This window comes from Stylophora pistillata, chromosome 1 (assembly GCF_964205215.1).
Source record: "Stylophora pistillata chromosome 1, jaStyPist1.2, whole genome shotgun sequence".
Classification (NCBI taxonomy): domain Eukaryota; kingdom Metazoa; phylum Cnidaria; class Anthozoa; order Scleractinia; family Pocilloporidae; genus Stylophora; species Stylophora pistillata.
This window is the reverse complement of record NC_142519.1, coordinates 8,544,856-8,563,312: the sequence shown is the minus strand read 5'-3', so window position 1 is coordinate 8,563,312 and position 18,457 is coordinate 8,544,856. Positions and strand designations below refer to the sequence as shown.

Below are 18,457 nucleotides of genomic sequence, written 5' to 3'. Positions count from 1 at the left end.
CAAGCTCGGACTCACCGAAAAAGGCCAAGGACCAGATGGGTGATCCAAACCAAAAATAAAGAAAAAAGACTGGCGTTCCCTCCGGCAGGCACTCAGCACAGTCAGCAATTAAAGTTTTATACTCTCAAATCCTTTGCCCAAATAGTACGGCGAATCGTATACCCAAGTGCAGGTCAGCTACTCTGGTCGATGAACTGAAAAAAGTTCTGTATGCGATCGCTTTCACAACCCGAAGGATGAATACTAATTAACCTCAGACTTAGATACCATTATGCAAATACCTACACACAAGAGACATACCAGTACGCGTACTTAGCGAGGACCACACTCCATACAGAACGTGCAGAAAACAAATATCTGCTAAACTTCGTAAGGCAGATATTTAAATATACTCTCTGAGTTTTTCTAATCAGTTGTTCTGAGCCCCATCAATTAATGACTCCACTCCGTTCGTTTATTCGCCTTTATTGTCTTGACAAAGGAATGAAGAACAAAAAATTCTAAAATTACCCGGCCAGCTAACGCTTACTCAGATTTTTCACTCTAAAGAAAGTCAGACCTTTTAAAAATCAGATCAAATGAATGAGTGAGTCTGCTCTTTAGTTCAAACTTTGCCTCAGGCAGAGTCGTCATTTCGAGTTTAGGCTCATTTTATTTTATCGAAGTGGATCAATTCAGCTGAACGACTCTCTGTAGTCTCTGTATCTATTAGAAACTTAGATCTGTCTTTTATTCTTAATATCAAATAAATGTGTGTATTCTTTTGTTTAAAGAACCGATCTGAAAGGCCATGGACTGTGTGGATATGACTAGAGTACTTAATAAAGTTACCGGAACTCGTTGGGTTTTCTTGTTCATGCAGAATATTTAACAAGCAAGCATAAACCTTAAACAGTTCTTAACTAATTTCTCTCTTTTGCAGCGAATTGAATGTGAAATCAAACTTGTGGAAATTATTTTTAAAGTTACAATATCACGGAGTATATTAATCATTCGGTTCGTTTTTACTGCTCAAAGTAAAAGTCCTTGTTTTCTAAGCAGATGAAAGAATAGTGGGTAACCTCTAAAAGATTAAATTGAAAACTTCTCGGTGATTGTAAGCAATTACCAGGTTGAAAGACAAGAATACTGAAACTACAGTCGACCCTGTTTATCAACCACACAACTCTTTGTAAACGCCTTTGGGCAGGTTTTCTAATCCCCATTGTTGTGTTCTGATTCAGCTAATGGCTCAGTCAGGACACACTCACACTTTCATACATCATGTTACCTGATAACAGCACCTTTGCATTACTATCGAGAGCGTTCTTTCAAACGAATCGATTTTGGTAATTTCCTTTTGAACGAGTTGAAGTATCTTTGCGCAATCCTGGACAAATATGACGGGATCATTCTCGTTTTTGTTTGCTGCATAATATATACAGAATCGTTTTCATAGGTAGGATAACTCTGTCTTACTAAATTTTGTTAATCCATATCTAACCTAATCCTGTTTCTTCTAGTAGCCTTTAAAAATTAGGATAAAAAATGTTGAAATGGGAACAAAAAAGGAAGCTCTAAAATGAAACTGGTCTAATTTTCATCTCAGCTCTCTTGACGGAGTAGTAGTGTCCTCTCCAGTGACGCCAATTGACTCCATCGGCATAGGATGAGTGCTTCCCACGGTGATAAAGTCCATTCAAGTTAGAGTGATGACAGTCCTCGTACCACCAGGCTCCTTTAAAAGTCACAGCACAATGACCACTCCAGTTGTCATTGTCCTGATCTTTGGTTGAAAAGAAATAGCCACGGTGAAGAGAAAGTGAATCACCAGCAGTTCCTGAAGTAAAACCCAAGAAGTCTAAACATATTTTGATAATGACTGTGTTGCACGGGTAAATGCAATTTCAGCTTAATCAATTATACTGTAACATCACAGAAATAAGACGTAAAGGGTTGTGCGTGAGTTGGCGCTGCAAAGCGCGGAATCGTGTTTTTATCTCGTTCAATTATCCAATTTCATCATTTCTAAGAACACTACAACCATGAATTAAACTAAATGCCTCTGGTACAATGTTTTTCATTACGGACTTCCCACCTGATAAATAATACGCATATTTGTAAAAAAGACCAATTTAAGATTTCTACCATGTTTTAAACCGTAATTAATGAGAACCAATATCAACATCACATGCAGAGGTCCACTATAAAGTACAAATTCTTGTATCAACAAGGATGACAAACCTCGTTCACTTACCTGAATAACTGCCAAGGCTAAGCTTGTACTTTGTCCTCGCGCTGGTAACTGCAAACATTTCGTACTCGGCGTAAGCAGTGTATCCAGTGGTGTCCATCAGATCTACTCGGAGCCTTTTCTTCGTTGTTGTCAAACGGTGTATCTTTTCCAGTCCCAGCCAAAATTCTCCATTTAAGTTACCAAAGCCATTCTTGTAATCGGTCCAGCCGCGGTAGAAATTAACCGAACCATCCAGTCTCTTTTGGAACACTGTCCACCCCCCACCGGCTGTTGTCTGGTCACAATATACATCAAAGGCACCAGAACCATCAGGGTCGATTGTATAAACGCCGCTGGTTGTTCTACCAGATTTGTGCAGCTCACCACAGTCCTTAGCTGCTGAGTCTAGTTTTAGATATTTTGAAACAATTAATTTGAATAAAAGGGCACAACATACAAATGCAGTTCAGTAAAGTTTGTCTCCCTTTCAGCACTTTCTCCTCAACTTCAAAGATCTAGAGCGCCCCGCATAACTCTAATCCGTTTTTCACATCCCGTTAAAGCTCGGGTTGGTGGGAGTTGAGGTCGGGTGTATTTTGTTTGATCAGTATCCGAGAGAAGGATGGAGACCAAATCTAAAGTTGTTACTTACATGTACAGTTTATTTTTCCATCGCCTGTGTATCCCGCTGAACATTTACAAGAGTAAGAACCAGGAATATTTACACACTGAGCTTTTTCATGGCAAGAAAATGACCCAGAGTTGCATTCGTCTATATCTGTTTGAAGAACAAAATTACAGTCTTGATAGGGTTTTTGATCGCGCGAGATCTGGACGTGAACATAGCGCGAGTATTAAAAATGTCATAAGTAAAACATTCGGTGGTGCGATAAGATCACGCGATGTTACCTAGAAAGAAGTATAATGTTAGTTTAAAAAATACAGTTTTTAAATGATGGACTCTAGGGTTTCCAGCAGTTATATCCATAAGGAAACTTTACGAAAAGACGACAATTTTGAAAGATTACGCGTGCTCAGATAACGATCTTGGCGAAGTGCTAATTAATGACGCAATGTTTCGGGAGTAAGAAAAATGAGATCTTTCGAGTAAGATTTGTCGGGTTTTGGAAAATGGCAGAATCTTAGCCATATACGGTTCATATTAAATAGCCTATTTAGAGAATATTGCCAAAACTGTGTGAAACATCTTGAGTTTTTACCATTTCAAAAGGTAAGGCAATTTCTTTTGTTCTTGGGCCATCGTAATTTGATAAAAATAAGACACAAGCAGCAGTGTTTCCGTAAAGCATGTGGCAAAGAATGAAGATAACTCATTGAAGGAAAATGAAGATCTAAAATTGTTTAGGCCAAAAATTGTAATGTATCTCTCCGTCATCAGAGATAGCAATAAAGATGACGTCATTCATCTAAAAATTGACCCAAATCAGAAGCCTTTTTATATCGTTAGCTGAACTGGTAAATCTCTTGAGGGAAAACTTTGAGATAAATTAACTTGGTTTACTTTCGTAACTCGCGCTCAAAAGGAAGGTTTATTCCTAAATTTTCTTAAACAGGCATTGTTTGTATCTTGAGGGACGGTTTTAGACTGTTTTATATGATAATTTTCCTTCGTAACCATAACCGTGCTGTTAATTAAAGGCGTTACATTTTTACAAACCCGAGCAGTTGTCTCCATTCAAACGAAATCCAAAAGGACATCGACATGAGTATGAACTATCTCTATTCACACAAGTGGCATTCTCTGGGCAATTGTAAGAAAGATCTTTGCATTCGTCGTAGTCTGTAAAAGTAAAGATAGAAATTAGTTAAAATTTTGCAAGTATCAAAGTGGAGAAGTCAGTTTGTTGACCTTCATCTCCATGCAATTTTGCATCTGAGAAAAAAATGAAAATTTGCGAGACATATCATGACATCATCTCTTTTTTCCGAGATTATTGCTCTCATCACTCTCATCACTCTCATCACCGTCAGTAATTCCTCACTGCTGGTGATATCTTCCATTATCCTTCAAACTGTATCCTACCTTTCTTACAAGTAAATCTGTGACATTCAGTACAATTTACATCTTTCCACTGGTACCGATGATCTTGAAGGAAACCGAGTGTATGAACACAGTTCTGTTTGTGTGATTTTTTTGGTTGGTGTTCCGCCCAGAAATGGAAGTCAAATGGTGCTCCATCGCTCCAATCAAAGGTCCCTTCGGGGCCTTCAGATTTGGTATCAGAGAGTCCCAGCCAAGAATGTTCTCCGCCGTGTAGACTCTGAACATAAACATTTTCTTCTTGACTATGGATACTTGGTAGATTAGCTCCCAGGGCTGCGCATATTCCCTGACCATTGGTCCAAGAATCACAGGAAGATACTTTTCTGAAGCAATATCCATTGAAATATTCCCAGTCATCCTCGCAAACATCTGTTGGAATAAATGGTGAAACGAAAGGTAAACTTTTCGCTTGAGAGGAAAGGGGAGAGGAAGGTGTTGTCAGAGATTAGGGGACCTAGGGGCCCTGAGATATTTTTTCACAGGGTCTGAAGACCTTACTACCATATGTGTTCAAGCCTCTTTTGATTCAAATTCTTAACGCTTTGGGGGTTTGCTCATAAGCGAAGTGATTTTGGAATATTAAATACTCTTACCTGATAGTACTGCATATAACACCGTCAATGGATCGAAACGCTGGATGAAGAGTTCTTTGACACAAATGCGGAAGCCGGAACGGGTGATGAACTCAGAAAGAAAGAGATAACACTTTAGAAGTCAAAAGGATATGTTGTTCAAGTCAGCTCTATCGCTCTCCAGGAAACTGACCTTAATGGTGTGTAATAACCCAACCAGTCCCTCGTGGAGTACATATCAATGAAAGTTTTTTTTCACTTTGCGTGTTGTCGTTCAGGTGAAATATGTGATACGAACACAGTAACTTACAGTAACTCATGGGAAAAAGAGGTGGCAAAATAGGCAGATTGGAAACTATCAAAAAAGTTTCGAGGTAGCATGAATCAGGGAAAAATGGCATAACGCGTATTGGACAGAAGAAAAGGCACTTCACGACATGACACAAGAACTCACTGAGTCACACTCATATGTAAAGCTGAGAATAAAAAGACTAGAGCAGCTTGAAATATGGTAAAACTTTTGATTTAGCATTCCCTTTATGGATTCTCCGTGACTTATTGCATTTTAATCCAACCGTTTACCGGGTTATTTTCTCTCATCATAGGATACTCAAGCTTTTTCTTTCGTCTTTGTCGTTTGCTGTTCGATCATGCTGACGACGCAGTAGAAAAACATAGTGGAGAAAACTGAACGGATGTTCCAATGCTTCTCTGTAATTTTAGCCTCTCAGATTACCTCAATCCAGCTTACAATTCCATTGCACTCTTCGGCTGCATTTCCGTCCTTTGTGGAATGTTTTGCCGTTAACAACACTGATGGTAATTTTCTGTAGCTCCACCCGAAACTTACATTCTTAGGGTACGAAAGAAAAAATTTATTATCATATCATAGGCTAAACCTACAAGAATTTTGATTAGTTCTTACCTATGATCTAGGGGAGGAGAGACACATAGATGATGTCACTATTAACAGAATCTTGTTTTTTTTCTATCATATAAAACAAATAAATCAGTCCTTGTTGCCGTGGTTCCATCCATTAATAGGTCATAGAAGACGGCTGCACTTCGTGTGCCACTTGTTTGTTCTTACCACGTTTTGGCGTCACACGTGATCTTTTACCATCTTTAACTTAACAGATGGACGGTAACATGGGACAAATTTCTCAAATGGTGTAAATCATAGAGACATGAGGATAATAAACACAGCTGGTCAGTCATTGAAAGAGTTTTAGTGGAAAAAAACCGTTATGTGAGGAGGAGTTACGTTATATGTTACAGCCTTCAGCTAATTCAAAAGAATAAAATATTGCATTGCTAAAGTCTCAAAGTCATCGTATGCTTTGGTCAGGTTTGCAGTGAACTAGGATTCTTACGTCTGAAGAATGGCAAGTTTCATTCGTATTTCGCTTTATGTAAATGAGATTATTGTGACTTGCGTGAACCGAGCCGTTTTTGCACATTTAAACTTTGCCTGAATGATTCTGTTTCCTTGCTGAGAAACATTATCCAATTTCACAAACGGCACTTCAAGAACAGTCACCATACGAAATCTATTTTCCACAATTTTTTTTTTAGGTCGATGGGTGGCCCAAACTTTTGGGAAGGGAATTTCTAAGGTTTAGTGATCAGCCCTAATTCTGTTTTCAGTCTTGTGCTCACCTTACAAAAAGCAAAATTGTCATTCTCGGAAGGCAAAACGTTATTCTGAAAAGTGACTTCACTGTGTTCTGAGAACAATGGTCTATGGAGGGACTCAAACGCCAACCAGTTCTAAAAAAATTAACGTAAAATGGGTACAGTATTAACCACTGAAAGTCGCTCTCAATTCTAGGGTTTCATTTCTAGCTACCATTGATACACTACTAGAGATAAATACCAGTTATTGGTATCTGACTTAAGTCATTCCATTCAACAGAGAATTCTAAGCATACAAATTAGAAGAATTATATTCTCACGAAATAGTTCAAATTTAAGAAGTTATCTTCTTCTGGTAGAGGAATGATGGCTCATTATATAATTGGCAGAATTTTCCATCCCTTTAAGCTGTTTTGCTCTGTATTTTTTCTTCTACCAAAAATAATAGCGACTGAAAAAACTGAGTTAGAAATACCTACCACCGATATGTCGTCATGAACCCCTGCGAAGTTCTGCAGTTCCCGTAGACAAATTTTGAAGGAAGCTTTTGTGACATCTTCAAGCCATACACTGGTGGCATCATGCATAAGGCGCGATCTGTAGTGCTCAGCTGTTGCAAAAATCGTCGGTGGTTTCGAATATTTTCCCTTTAGAAATTAGAGGAAATAACTCTTTAAAGAAATTGATTTTTACCGAAATTAAAAGTATCTGCAAATCATGTCGACCCCTATGAATTAAAACCAAACAGACGAACTAACAAGTCAAGAAGATAAAAAAGCAGGCTTATCATGTATTGAGTAATCTGAACCCTTTTCCAACTGTTTTCACAATAGTATATTTCTAAAGTGTTCAAAAAGAGGTCAGACGCTGCGAAGCATTATCTTTAACTGCTAAAGAACATCATTCACTCCTTGCAAAGTGGATTCCGCGATCTCCCCTCCCCTTACGCCTAGCTTTCTAAAACTAAAGAAAAGAGGTCTGTATGTCTGGAGTGCGGAAAAAAAAAGACAATCCAGGGAATCTTTTTGCTTGTTTTGTGTACTCTTAGGTCGTTTTGAAGAAAATTAAAAATGAGACATTACAACTCACTATACCTTAGCAAAGGTGACTGTTTGACAGCTAGTCCCAGTCCACCATCTTGAGAACCATTTCTGGCCTGCCACTCCCCCAGAAGGAGCACCCTGATAAGCGACCCAATCAACTGTGGCAAAGCTATCTGAGGGGTAATCATTCCTACCAGCTCGAGTGACACAGGCTGTGAATTGAGTGCCGTTGACGCTTTCAACCCAAGGTGTCGTTGCCTCGTGTACCACAGTGGAGTCACTGTAGTTCACGTGATTAACCGTAAGTTGAATGTAAATTTTCTGATCAGGATAAAATACGAATGGTTTAAATTTGATGACTTCACAATGATCCTCTGCCCAGGAAGGAACATTTCGGAACTGATGTCTTCCTTTCTGAAGAGGGAAACCTACAACGAGTTGAAAGCTTAATTTTAGTTTCTTTTTCTAAAATCTATATATAATGTAATACGAAAAATCCAAGTCACAGATGGGATTTGAACCCACGACCCTCCTTGATCTAGTCGGATGCTCTAACCACTGAGCTACTGGAGACTCTATGGTGAGCAAGGGTCAATTTGTGGGTATGGACTGGAGCCGCATCGCGCGGCTACACAGCCAAGTTTTAGATCAGCGCATATGAAACTCACAGTGGCTCCTGTCGATACCCACATATTGACCCTTGCTCACTATAGAGTCTCCAGTAGCTCAGTGGTTAGAGCATCCGACTAGATCACGGAGGGTCGTGGGTTTAAATCCCATCTGAGACATGGATTTTTCTTATTACATTAAATTATTTCATCTTTACAAAATCTATATTCCTTGAGCGGGTTATATTCCACAAATCCTGCCATCTGATTGGTTCCAAGAGTAGGCAGGGCATCCGTTTCTTGTTGAGTCGCTTTGCAGAACATCTCTAGCTTCGTTGTAATTTTTCATACATATATCTTGTTTGACCGGCAGTACGGAAATTTTAAGCAAAGACCTTGGTAACGATCTTTTGCCAATAGATGAAATGAATTCTCTCTCCTCTTTTTTCTTTCAAATCACCTTGGTTTTCTGCAAAAATTAATTTCTGTGGTACTAAATTTGTTTCAAGATTGAAAGAACGCGCCTAAAAACCATTTGTTTCTCAATAATCCCTCCCAAAAAGTAACTGAGAAAGTTGAAACGAGAGGTTGCTGCATTTAACAATTACATGGATCAATGTGGCTCTCAGAAATATACCTGTACAGCTGCCAGGATGATACTTGGTATAATTCCCGCGAGTTTTACATATTTCCTTCTTTAACAGGCACAAGTTAGTGAATGTGCGGCCATTAGACGCACAGACCTGTTCTTCATATGATGGACAGCTCCTTTCACAAGCACAGGTATATTTGTTTGGAGACAAGGCAACACAATGGCTGTGATACTTGCAACTTGCCTTTGTACAGGGATCGAGATCTGCAAACGAATTTTTCATGTTTGACACGAGTACCAGGTATTTATTAAGAAAAGAGACCGTTTCACCGTGTTTAAAAAATGGTGATGTTTACCTTAGAAATGAATGTGCTTTTCAGCGTTTTAGCACTTTATCGAAAAATTACAGTCACATTGCGTTCGTTCCACATTTAGCAATCTGAAATCAGCGGCATTGTCTTTGCAAAGCTCTTCACATAATACCATTGTAAATCATCTGTAACTATTCATGCAACTCCAAACTCCAATTAATTCTTGTTATGAAACTGAATTATTTAGGTCCTGTGGTGTTTATACTTAAATAACCACTGAGGCTTTCGATGCAACGCAACGATAATTGATAAACATGTGAGACCATAACCGACTACATCTGTTTCTCGTTCTCTTTTTGACCGCGTGTGCAATTCCACACACTGATTGACAGCTGTCAGAAACATTACAGCTCCATGAATAATCACCCTCCCTGTCTTTGGTACATCGAGAGAAGTCACCAGTATCTGTAGGAGAAGAATTTGTATAAAAATAAGTTTCCTTTAATACATCTTACCTCCAATAACCAGGTAATCTACTAAAACTTTGCTCCTCTGACCGTTGTATCCAGTGCTATCCTTAATGCACACTCGAAAGTAAGAAGTGGTCACTTCCTATAAAAACGTAGAAAACATGTACATGTACAAACTTTGATATAGACGCCGTTTTGGCCTTCTGTGGCTACTTAATAATCTCATCAAGTGAAATACCCCAAATTATGTCGTCTTACCTCCAGCCAAGTGATTAGTGGACCTTTCGCTGGGCACACATTGTTTGCATTGTCAACGACACCATTAATGACTGTGGTGAGTACTACTGGTGCAGAATAAAATGGACTTGAAAAGGTAACATTCTGAAAGTCGTAGAACATAGAGAAAAGTTATATCCATGTGTAATTGAAGACAAACCCGAGTTAAGGGTAACTGGTGTTACACTTTACAGGCCTGAATTTTTTTTCAGGCCTTGTTTCCACTATTACCTAGGCAGGGTTTATTACTGCGAGGATCGCTTTCATACTTGTCATGAAACCGCAGTACACATATACGATTTTCATATGTTCAAAATTCATGGGTTTTACTCTTATTTATCCCTTAGGGTGAAATAAATTTTCTTTCGCCCGCAGCCGGTTATTTTGAACCTTTCAATGGCAAGTAGGGATAGTATTTATGTTTATGGAAATCTCAGAAATTAGTGGTTCGGTTTTAAAAAATTAGAATAGCTTACACTATCACTGCCAGGAAGATTGGGCATTGAGCACGTTTTGAAATACGTAATAGGTACATTAATTTTATTCGGTTTTTAAGGCATCACTCACCCGCCATAAGTTTATTTTGAATTCCTCATACAGGAGGCAGGAGGTGGGCGGGGGGTAGAAATTTTTAAAGGCGATGGAATAACGTTTGTTTAAAGTAAAAGATCTCCTTATTTTCAAGGTACGCAATTGGAAGAAATAATTCCATTACATAGTTTTGTCATATGGAGGCGCGGTGGCCTCATGGTTGGTACGCTCGACTCCGGATCGAGTGGCCCGGGTTCGAGCCCTGGCCGGAGATATTGTGTTGTGTTCTTAGGCAAGACACTTTACTCTCACAGTGCCTCTCTTCACCCAGGTGTTTAAATGGGTTCCAGCGAATTTAAATGAATGCTGGGACGGGGACTAGCATCCCATCCAGGGCGAAGTAGAAATACTCCTAGTCGCTTTATGCTACAGAAACCAGTTAGTTAAGTGCCGGCCTGATGGCCACTGGCTCGTAAACAGACTTTACCTTTTTTTTTTACCTTTATAGTTTTGTCAGAGGTCAAGAAGCAAAGCAAAGCGTTTTTAAGGTGAACAAGACCAGCTATAGTGATCACATTGAAAGTATGTGGAATTAACCTTTGCGCTGTCATACCTTACACAAGGCGTAACTGTCTCTTGTAGATGGTATCTCGTTTTGGGAAAACTTTACTGTTGAGAACTCCTTTGCCCCCCAAACAGACGGGTAATGTTCGAAAGCCATCCAGTTCTGCAAAAAAGCATTTGAAGGAATGTCATAGACGCGTGAAATTAATTTTGTCATGGTTTTTTTTTTACGTACCACCGAAAACTTGTCATGAAGGCCGCTGAATGTAGTGGATTCCTGTAAACAAACTTCAAACCGATTCGTGGAGATATTTGCAATCCAAACATTCATCGCGTCCTGCCCTTTGTTTGGAATTCCATGCTGCACAGTTACGTGGATTTTGGGAACTGATAAAAATGCCTGATATAAAAGAAAATAACACAGAGGCTTTTTGTTTGTTTTTGAAAATAGTTAGGACTGTTTTAACGGAACGTGACACAAACTTTAAAGGTGGAAAATGGAAAATGAGAGACAATGGAAAATGAGAGACGAAAGGAAGGGAGCAAATGAATAAGTAAATAAATAAGCAGATCGGTAAATAGACGATTAGGTAAATACAATTATTAGTTAAGTGGAGAGAAATTGCGTAAAGACCAAATGCAGATGAGTAAAAAATACACTGAATGATATAGAGAACATGAATAGGAACGAAGGAATTGGGGAGATAAATGGTTTATCAGGGAAAGTAAGAAATACAGAAAAAAAATTTACAAAGTCAAGGAAAAAATGAAATGGAGGGTTTGAGGACTTCAGATTAGTCTTGCCAAGAAAAATTAAATAAACAAAGGAAGAAGGTAAGGGAGCAGTCATTTGCCAACCTAGAGCAACGGAAATCATTGGTACCTGAGAAAACGCAACCCAGTTGCATCTTGATCCGGTAGTGAAAACCTTAAACCGTGTCTGGCCATGTGATACTCCCGATTGCGATCCTTGGAATGCAAACCAATCAATCATAGTGCTGTTACCTACAATGATTTTGACGCTTTGTACAAGGCAGGCCTTGAAACTGCTTGTTGTAACATCTTCGATCCAAAGAAAAGCTAAATCATGGACACCTGATGACTTGTTTCCATGATTAATGGAAGCAAATACTCTGACGGGAGTTCCGTCATCAGAGAATTTGCTGCTGAATGACACGTACTGGCAGTTAAGGTCATCATTTGTCACTTGCATGTCAATCTTTCCCCTCTGAGCGGCTAGGAAAGATAAAAAGATTAAATTCCTTTTTTTAAATAATTGATATTCGCAAAATGTAAAAATTCCAAAAAATGCTGTAAATCGTTAATAAACGACATCATAGTTGTATCAGTGTTTCATATCGACATATCGAGAGTGAAATGGACAGAATTTAATTGAACTAACATCCTGATTCAGTAATTCTTATCGAGGCATGCTGTAAAAGTTTGGTATAGTTAACAATACTCTGTGTTTACAGAAAATTAGCTCATGATGAGAAATCCCCATGCTAATTGAAAGAGGGATTTAAAGGTATTCCTCTCAGTTTGCTTCTCTTTTAATTTGTAGAAACTATTTCCCCAGAATTGACCGAAAACAGATGACGATAAAGCTGGAAACAGGAGGTCATTCATAGAAATCAAAGCTCAATGTTTTTCACCACTAAAACTGAAGGTTTGTTGTTACTCTTGTCTCAGGTAAAATTTGGAAATGAGGGCTGGTCGCTCATATCTTGCAAAAAGCAGTTGTTTCTAAGAAAGTAAAAGTAAGGGTCAATGATACCATGTGCTCGCGTTGGAAAAAAAATAAAACAAATAAAAAGATGATGGAAAAAATGAAAGCGGAGCAAACTCATGAATTTATCAAGTTGCGTGACTTTTCTGACATTCTGAGTCGGCAGTATTTGTCAATCCTGTGTTTAGACTCATAAGCAGTAGAACAGGAGAAGGAAATGCGGGTGGATGGAAAACTTTCGGTGGGTGGCACACCCTCCTCCCACCATCCTTCACTCTTCGATGTGGAAGCTTTTTAAGTCGCCGTCTCGTGATCTTTCCCAAATCGTTTAATAAGGATCGCGCTTGGCACTTAGCACTATTTTTCTTTCCTTTTGAAGAACTTCCTGAACATATATTGCCACAAGTCAACTAGGAACACAAAGGATATTGGTAGTATTGCAAAGAAGTTTGCTTGGACCAAAGGAAAAGAAAGGCATACTAATATTTTGGACAATTTTACCATAGGTCATCGACGTAGTTTTTCAATACAATTTCCTCTAAATGGAGGTGGGGCGCTGGATTTGACTAATTCTCGCTAAAACTGAAATGACATTACGTTACAGGCCAAATTTACTTAAGCTCATCGCCTGACAGCATTTAGGTTTGTTGACCCAATTACATTTGCTTAACGAACTTCTGCTACTTACTAGAATGGAGGTTTGTTACCAGCCACGGTCGTGACTTACCTGCTAAACTACAGGACCAGTCTATAGTCAAAAGCCTATACTATTCTGATTAAAAGCAAAATAAATAGAAAATTGAACAAAAATGACGAAAAATGACTTGTTTCCATGATTAATGGAAGCAAATACTCTGATGGGAGTTCCGTCATCAGAGAATTTGCTGCTGAATGACACGTACTGGCATTTGGGGTCATCATTTGTTACTTGCATGTCAATCTTTCCCCTCTGAGCGGCTAGGAAAGATAAAAGATTAAACTTTTTTTTTAAATAAGTGATATTTGCAAAATGTAAAATGGCAAAAATGTTCTGTAAATCGTTATTTAACGACATCATCGTTGTATCAGTGTTATATTTTAAAAACAGTAGGGACCTATCGGCAATCACGTGAGGGTTAAATGGAGACAGAGGTAATTGAGCTAACATCCTGATTCAATAATACTTATCGGTGCATGCTGTAAAAGTTTGGTATAGTTAGCAATACTCTGTGTCTACAGAAAGTTAGCTCTTGATGAGAAATCCCCATGCTAATTGAAAGAGTGATTCAAAGATATTCCTCTCTATTTGCTTCTCTTTTAATTTGTCGAATTTATTTCCTCAGAGTTGACCAAGAGCAGATTACGATAAAGCTGGAAACAGGAGGTCATTCACAGAAATCAGGGCTCAATGTCTCTCACGACTAAAACTGAAGCTGAAACTCTTGCCTCAAGTAAAATTTGGAAATCAGGGCTGGTTGCCCATATCTTGCGAAAAGCAGTTGTTTCTAAGAAAGTAAAAACAATGGTCAATAATACCATGTGCTCGCGTTCGAAAAAGAAAAAATAAAAAGATGATGGGAAAAAATGAAAGGGGAGCAAACTCATGAATTTTGCAAGTTGCGTGACTCTCTGACATTCTGAGTCGACGGTATTTGTCAATCCTGTGTTTAGACTCATAAGTGGTGCAACAGGAGAAGGAAATGCGGGTGGATGGAAAACTTTCGGTGGGTGGCACACCCTCCTCCCATCATCCTTCACACTTCGATGTGGAAGTTGCCGTCTCGGGATCTTTCCCAAATCGTTTCATAAGGATCGCGCTTAACAGTTAGGACTATTTTTCTTTCCTTTTGAAGAACTGCCTGAACATATAGTGTCACAAATCAACTAGGAACACAAAGGATACTGGTAGCATTGCAAAGAAGTCTGCTTGGACCAAAGGAAAAGAAGAGCATACTAATTTTTTGGACAATTTTACCATAGGTTATCGACACAGTATTTCATTATAGTTTCTTCTAAATGGAGGTGGGGCGCTGGATTTGACTATTTCTCGCTAAAACTGAACTGACGTTACGTTAAAAGGCCAAATTTACTTAAGCTCATCGCCTGAGAGCTTTTAGGTTTGTTGACCCAATTACATTTGCTTAACGAACTCCTGCTACTTACTAGAATGAAGGTTTGTTACGAGCCACGATCGCAGCTTAACTACTAAACTACAGGACCAATCTATAGTCAAAGCCTATACTACTCTGATTAAAAGCAAAATAAATATTAAATTGAACAAAAATGACGAAAAATTTAAAATTACAAAATTAATGAAATACCATTTAGGCTTTCCTGCATCAAGCAAATCCACAGCAAACGAAGCAGATAATTCTTTGAGAATATGGCAGAGAAAATCATGGCTTGCAATTTATGAAGTGAACTGTGCTATAGTCAGTCAGAAATGACCACTGTCAAACGAGTGGTCAAGGACTTAAAAGCATTCATATCTGTCATGTGATGGTCATTAGATCATTCCCAAATCCTCCCAAAACAATAATTAAGTTATACGTGCAGCTTAACCGTAAACCGTATTTTCTTTAATTCAGTTTCTCTGATTAGCAAATGTTTACCGAAATGTTGATCAGTTTGATCTGTCAAACGTTTGTGATAAAAAAAAAAAAAAAAAAATTACTGAGTGGTTTAAATACGCTGGTGTCAGGCAGAAAATCATCAGCCAATATCGCTCTATTTCCAAAAAAAAATGAGCCTATGAAAACTTTTTGATGTATTTCCTTGTGTGTAGCAGCCTCATTCGTTTTCCGAAATCCTTTTGTAGCCAAAAAATACTACGAAAGAAAACAAGACTTGCAAAGGCACGTGAGAGTTATCACCGGGTGAATTCTGTTAAAGTTGACAGACTATTTTATCAGCTTAAAATATTTGTATAGCGGTTTTGAAATAGCATTAAAAGGTTTCCAGTATTAAGGCGACAGTCACATAAATAAAACGTCTACATTGTCCGCCGTATGTTCTTGGCAAAAAGCCCAAAACACAAAGATCAATTTCATTAGTCCAACGATGTGTGTTTGAACTCTAAGTACTTTTTGTCGGCTCACTAAGCAGGAATACAAGCACTACCATCTTATGTATGATCATCAACAAGAAGTGTTCTCTCTCTAAGCTGAGGAATTTTAATAACATAGGTCAAAGTCTCTAATGCACGATCTAACTTGTCTCAACTGTTATCAGTTGTTGATATCCTCTTCAGGCCAAAAATAATAACCGAAATGAAACAAGTATAGGCTCGTCTAGTTTGTTAACTAGACGAGTAACAAATCAACAGTCATTCTGGAACTAGTCAATGTTTGTTCTTTGATAAAAGCAAAGATGAAGACCCTTTAATTTTATCGAAACCTTAAATTCAATACCCAACATGTTAAAGACGTGAGCTTCTAACTCTGAAAAACGATGAGTTAAAATGTTAATACAAGGAGTCATTAAGCTGCTTACTTCACTGAGACGTAATTTTTTTCAGATTACGATAAATGTTTCACGAGCGACAAACGTCCTTCAGAGTCGATGAAATCATGAGATGGATGGTTAGAAGCGTCTTATTTTCATTTTCTTAACAGATCAAACCACATTTGTTTGTATGGAATGCATTTTACAGCATCTTTCGCGTTGAAAATGGAGAGAGAAGAAAATTCCCGCGGTTTGTTTCGCATCAATGTGGACAGAAAAATCTCCAAGGAAAACTTTCCTATCTTATCAGCGATTTATCAGATCAAATCTCTATATTTTTCCAATGGATATGTCATATTCCGTATTGCTTGTTTTCATTTGCTTTCCTGGCTAGAAACGCATTAATTCCGATGAAAAATATATACCGCAGATACTAAAAAGTTTAGTTTAGTGCGTGATGCAAACTGAACATGCTATTAATATGAAAAACCAGCGCCAAGATGAAGGGTTGCCGCGAAAATTCCCCCAAGAGATGCACCAAGGTACGAGATGAAAATACGTTTTTCTAAATAACTCACTTTTGGAGATCTAAATTTTTTGTGCTTGGAAACGTTAGGTAAAACGTTTGTTTTCGATTCAGTCAAATAGGATGAATAATGATTTTTCGGCTTCTGAAGATGGTGTAGTTCTCAAAACTGCGAAGATCGCTTTCATATTCATTTCTAGATTTGTGAGTTTGGACCTCTGGGTCTTTTTCCACTCTAAGAAAACGCAACGGGAAAACTTTATTTTAAAGCAGACATAAGATTTAACTCTGTACGAAAAATAAAAAAGGCAAAAGTGGTGTGGTGTTGCGAAAATGTGTAGTGTACCATGTGAGCTAGTGCTTTACGAATTACAGTTTTTACTTCGTAATCTGTCAGTACAGTCATCGCGGGGATAGTAAGCTTCCAGGCAACTTTCTTCAAATTAATATAATTTTTTTTTATTTCAACTCAAAAACAAGAAGCTCTAAATTTGAACCGGTCTGATTTTCATCTCAGCTATTTTTGTGTAATAACGTCTGGGCAAATTATGTCATGTGAAGCAAGCAGCTCTTTGACTAGCCGTAACGACATTTAAACTTATGGTTGTTTTTAGAGGCCCATGTCGATTACTGAATATAAGGTTTCGACAACACTGAAGAGTGTTCATTTATCATCGTAATCAAGGAACAAACCCCCCACGTTGATTCTTTACAGAACGACTGGCGGTTTAGTCAGACGACACCTAACAAATTAAATTTGCCTGAACTCGTTTTGTTTTCTTTTGTTGTATTATTAGCTTGGATAGGATATCAGTGAATAAAAACAGCTGAGACCAGTTAGATCATGCAAAAGCCGAGAGACTTTGACCCTTTGTCATTATTTTTCCTCAGCTAAACGAGAGAGCGCTGTTTGCTGATAATACATTATATGATATTTCATGTATCCCTACTTAGTGAGCCGATTGATCGTGTGTTTTTAGCTTATACGGCGGACAATGTATGCTTATGTGTATAATTATGTATGTATCTATTATTTCGTTACTGGAAACCTCAATTTGTCTATTTTAAAACTGCTATAAAAATACGTCCTTGGGCCGAAAAAAATAGACTGTCAACTCAAACTGAATTCACGTGGTGATACCTTTCCTGTGCCTTTGCGTGTCTTGTATTTTCTTTGTATCTTTTCTAAGAAAAGCAAACAGGAAACGATTGACGCTAATACACACGGGGCGTGCCAAAACGTTTTCAGTCGCTCATTTCATTCCGTCAGTAGATATAAAATTGTATTGGCCACCGATATTTCCGGCTTATTTGTTTTTCTCAGAAACGTTTCACTGAACTAATTGATATGGGGCGATAATGGGATTGTTGTCAAACTATGAATTTCAGTGACTATTTGTTGATCAAGTTAATCGAATGTTTGATCCATAGCAATCATGACTTCCTTCTCAGATGATCAAATCAATACAGAAAATATTTTTAAAGAAAATACGGCTTACATTTAAGCTGCTTTTAGGACTTAAGTTGTTTTTCGAAGCATTTGGAAATGACCTAAAAAGGAATTATTGGATCAGATGTTGTTGAGCATGATTTCATGACATTTCAAAACCGAGGTCTGAGTTATATGCCGAAGCCAAAAACTGAGACAGGTAACACAAATACGAGGTTTGATAATGCATGAAATCCTACAATCGAATGTGATTAAATGGTTTCTTATGCATTTTTGAAAAACATTCAGCCATTTTGAGTTTCTCTTCGAATCTGAAAAAGTTTGAGACCACTACACGGACTTGGGGCTTGGAAACTGGGCAGACTTTGAACTCGACTTGATAAGAGCAATATCCTTTGCGGATAGTACATTAACAAGTCAAGTTCACATGCTATTGTTTATTGATTG

The 18,457-nt window shown here is 38.1% G+C and overlaps 1 protein-coding gene across 2 annotated transcripts; it reads right to left on the bottom strand.

Moving 5' to 3' along the window:
• Positions 1-449: 449 nt before the first annotated feature.
• On the bottom strand, positions 450-15,030 carry LOC148741128 (uncharacterized). Of its 2 annotated transcripts, XM_088756419.1 has the most exons (18): positions 14,912-15,027; positions 13,514-13,568; positions 11,766-12,118; positions 11,118-11,282; positions 10,932-11,045; positions 9,770-9,892; positions 9,557-9,653; positions 8,776-8,994; positions 7,582-7,958; positions 6,967-7,134; positions 6,512-6,622; positions 5,589-5,705; positions 4,874-4,964; positions 4,260-4,649; positions 3,894-4,016; positions 2,868-2,993; positions 2,237-2,620; positions 450-1,819 (listed from the first exon to the last, which is right to left on the bottom strand). In XM_088756419.1, exons 2-18 carry the CDS (start codon positions 13,530-13,532, stop codon positions 1,557-1,559), a joined length of 3,240 nt encoding a protein of 1,079 aa, XP_088612545.1. In that variant the 5' UTR covers positions 13,533-13,568; positions 14,912-15,027; the 3' UTR covers positions 450-1,556. The 2 variants fall into 2 exon arrangements, with proteins under 2 accessions (XP_088612545.1, XP_088612543.1); XM_088756417.1 differs by lacking the exon at positions 13,514-13,568 and having other exon boundaries at positions 14,912-15,030.
• Positions 15,031-18,457: the final 3,427 nt, after the last annotated feature.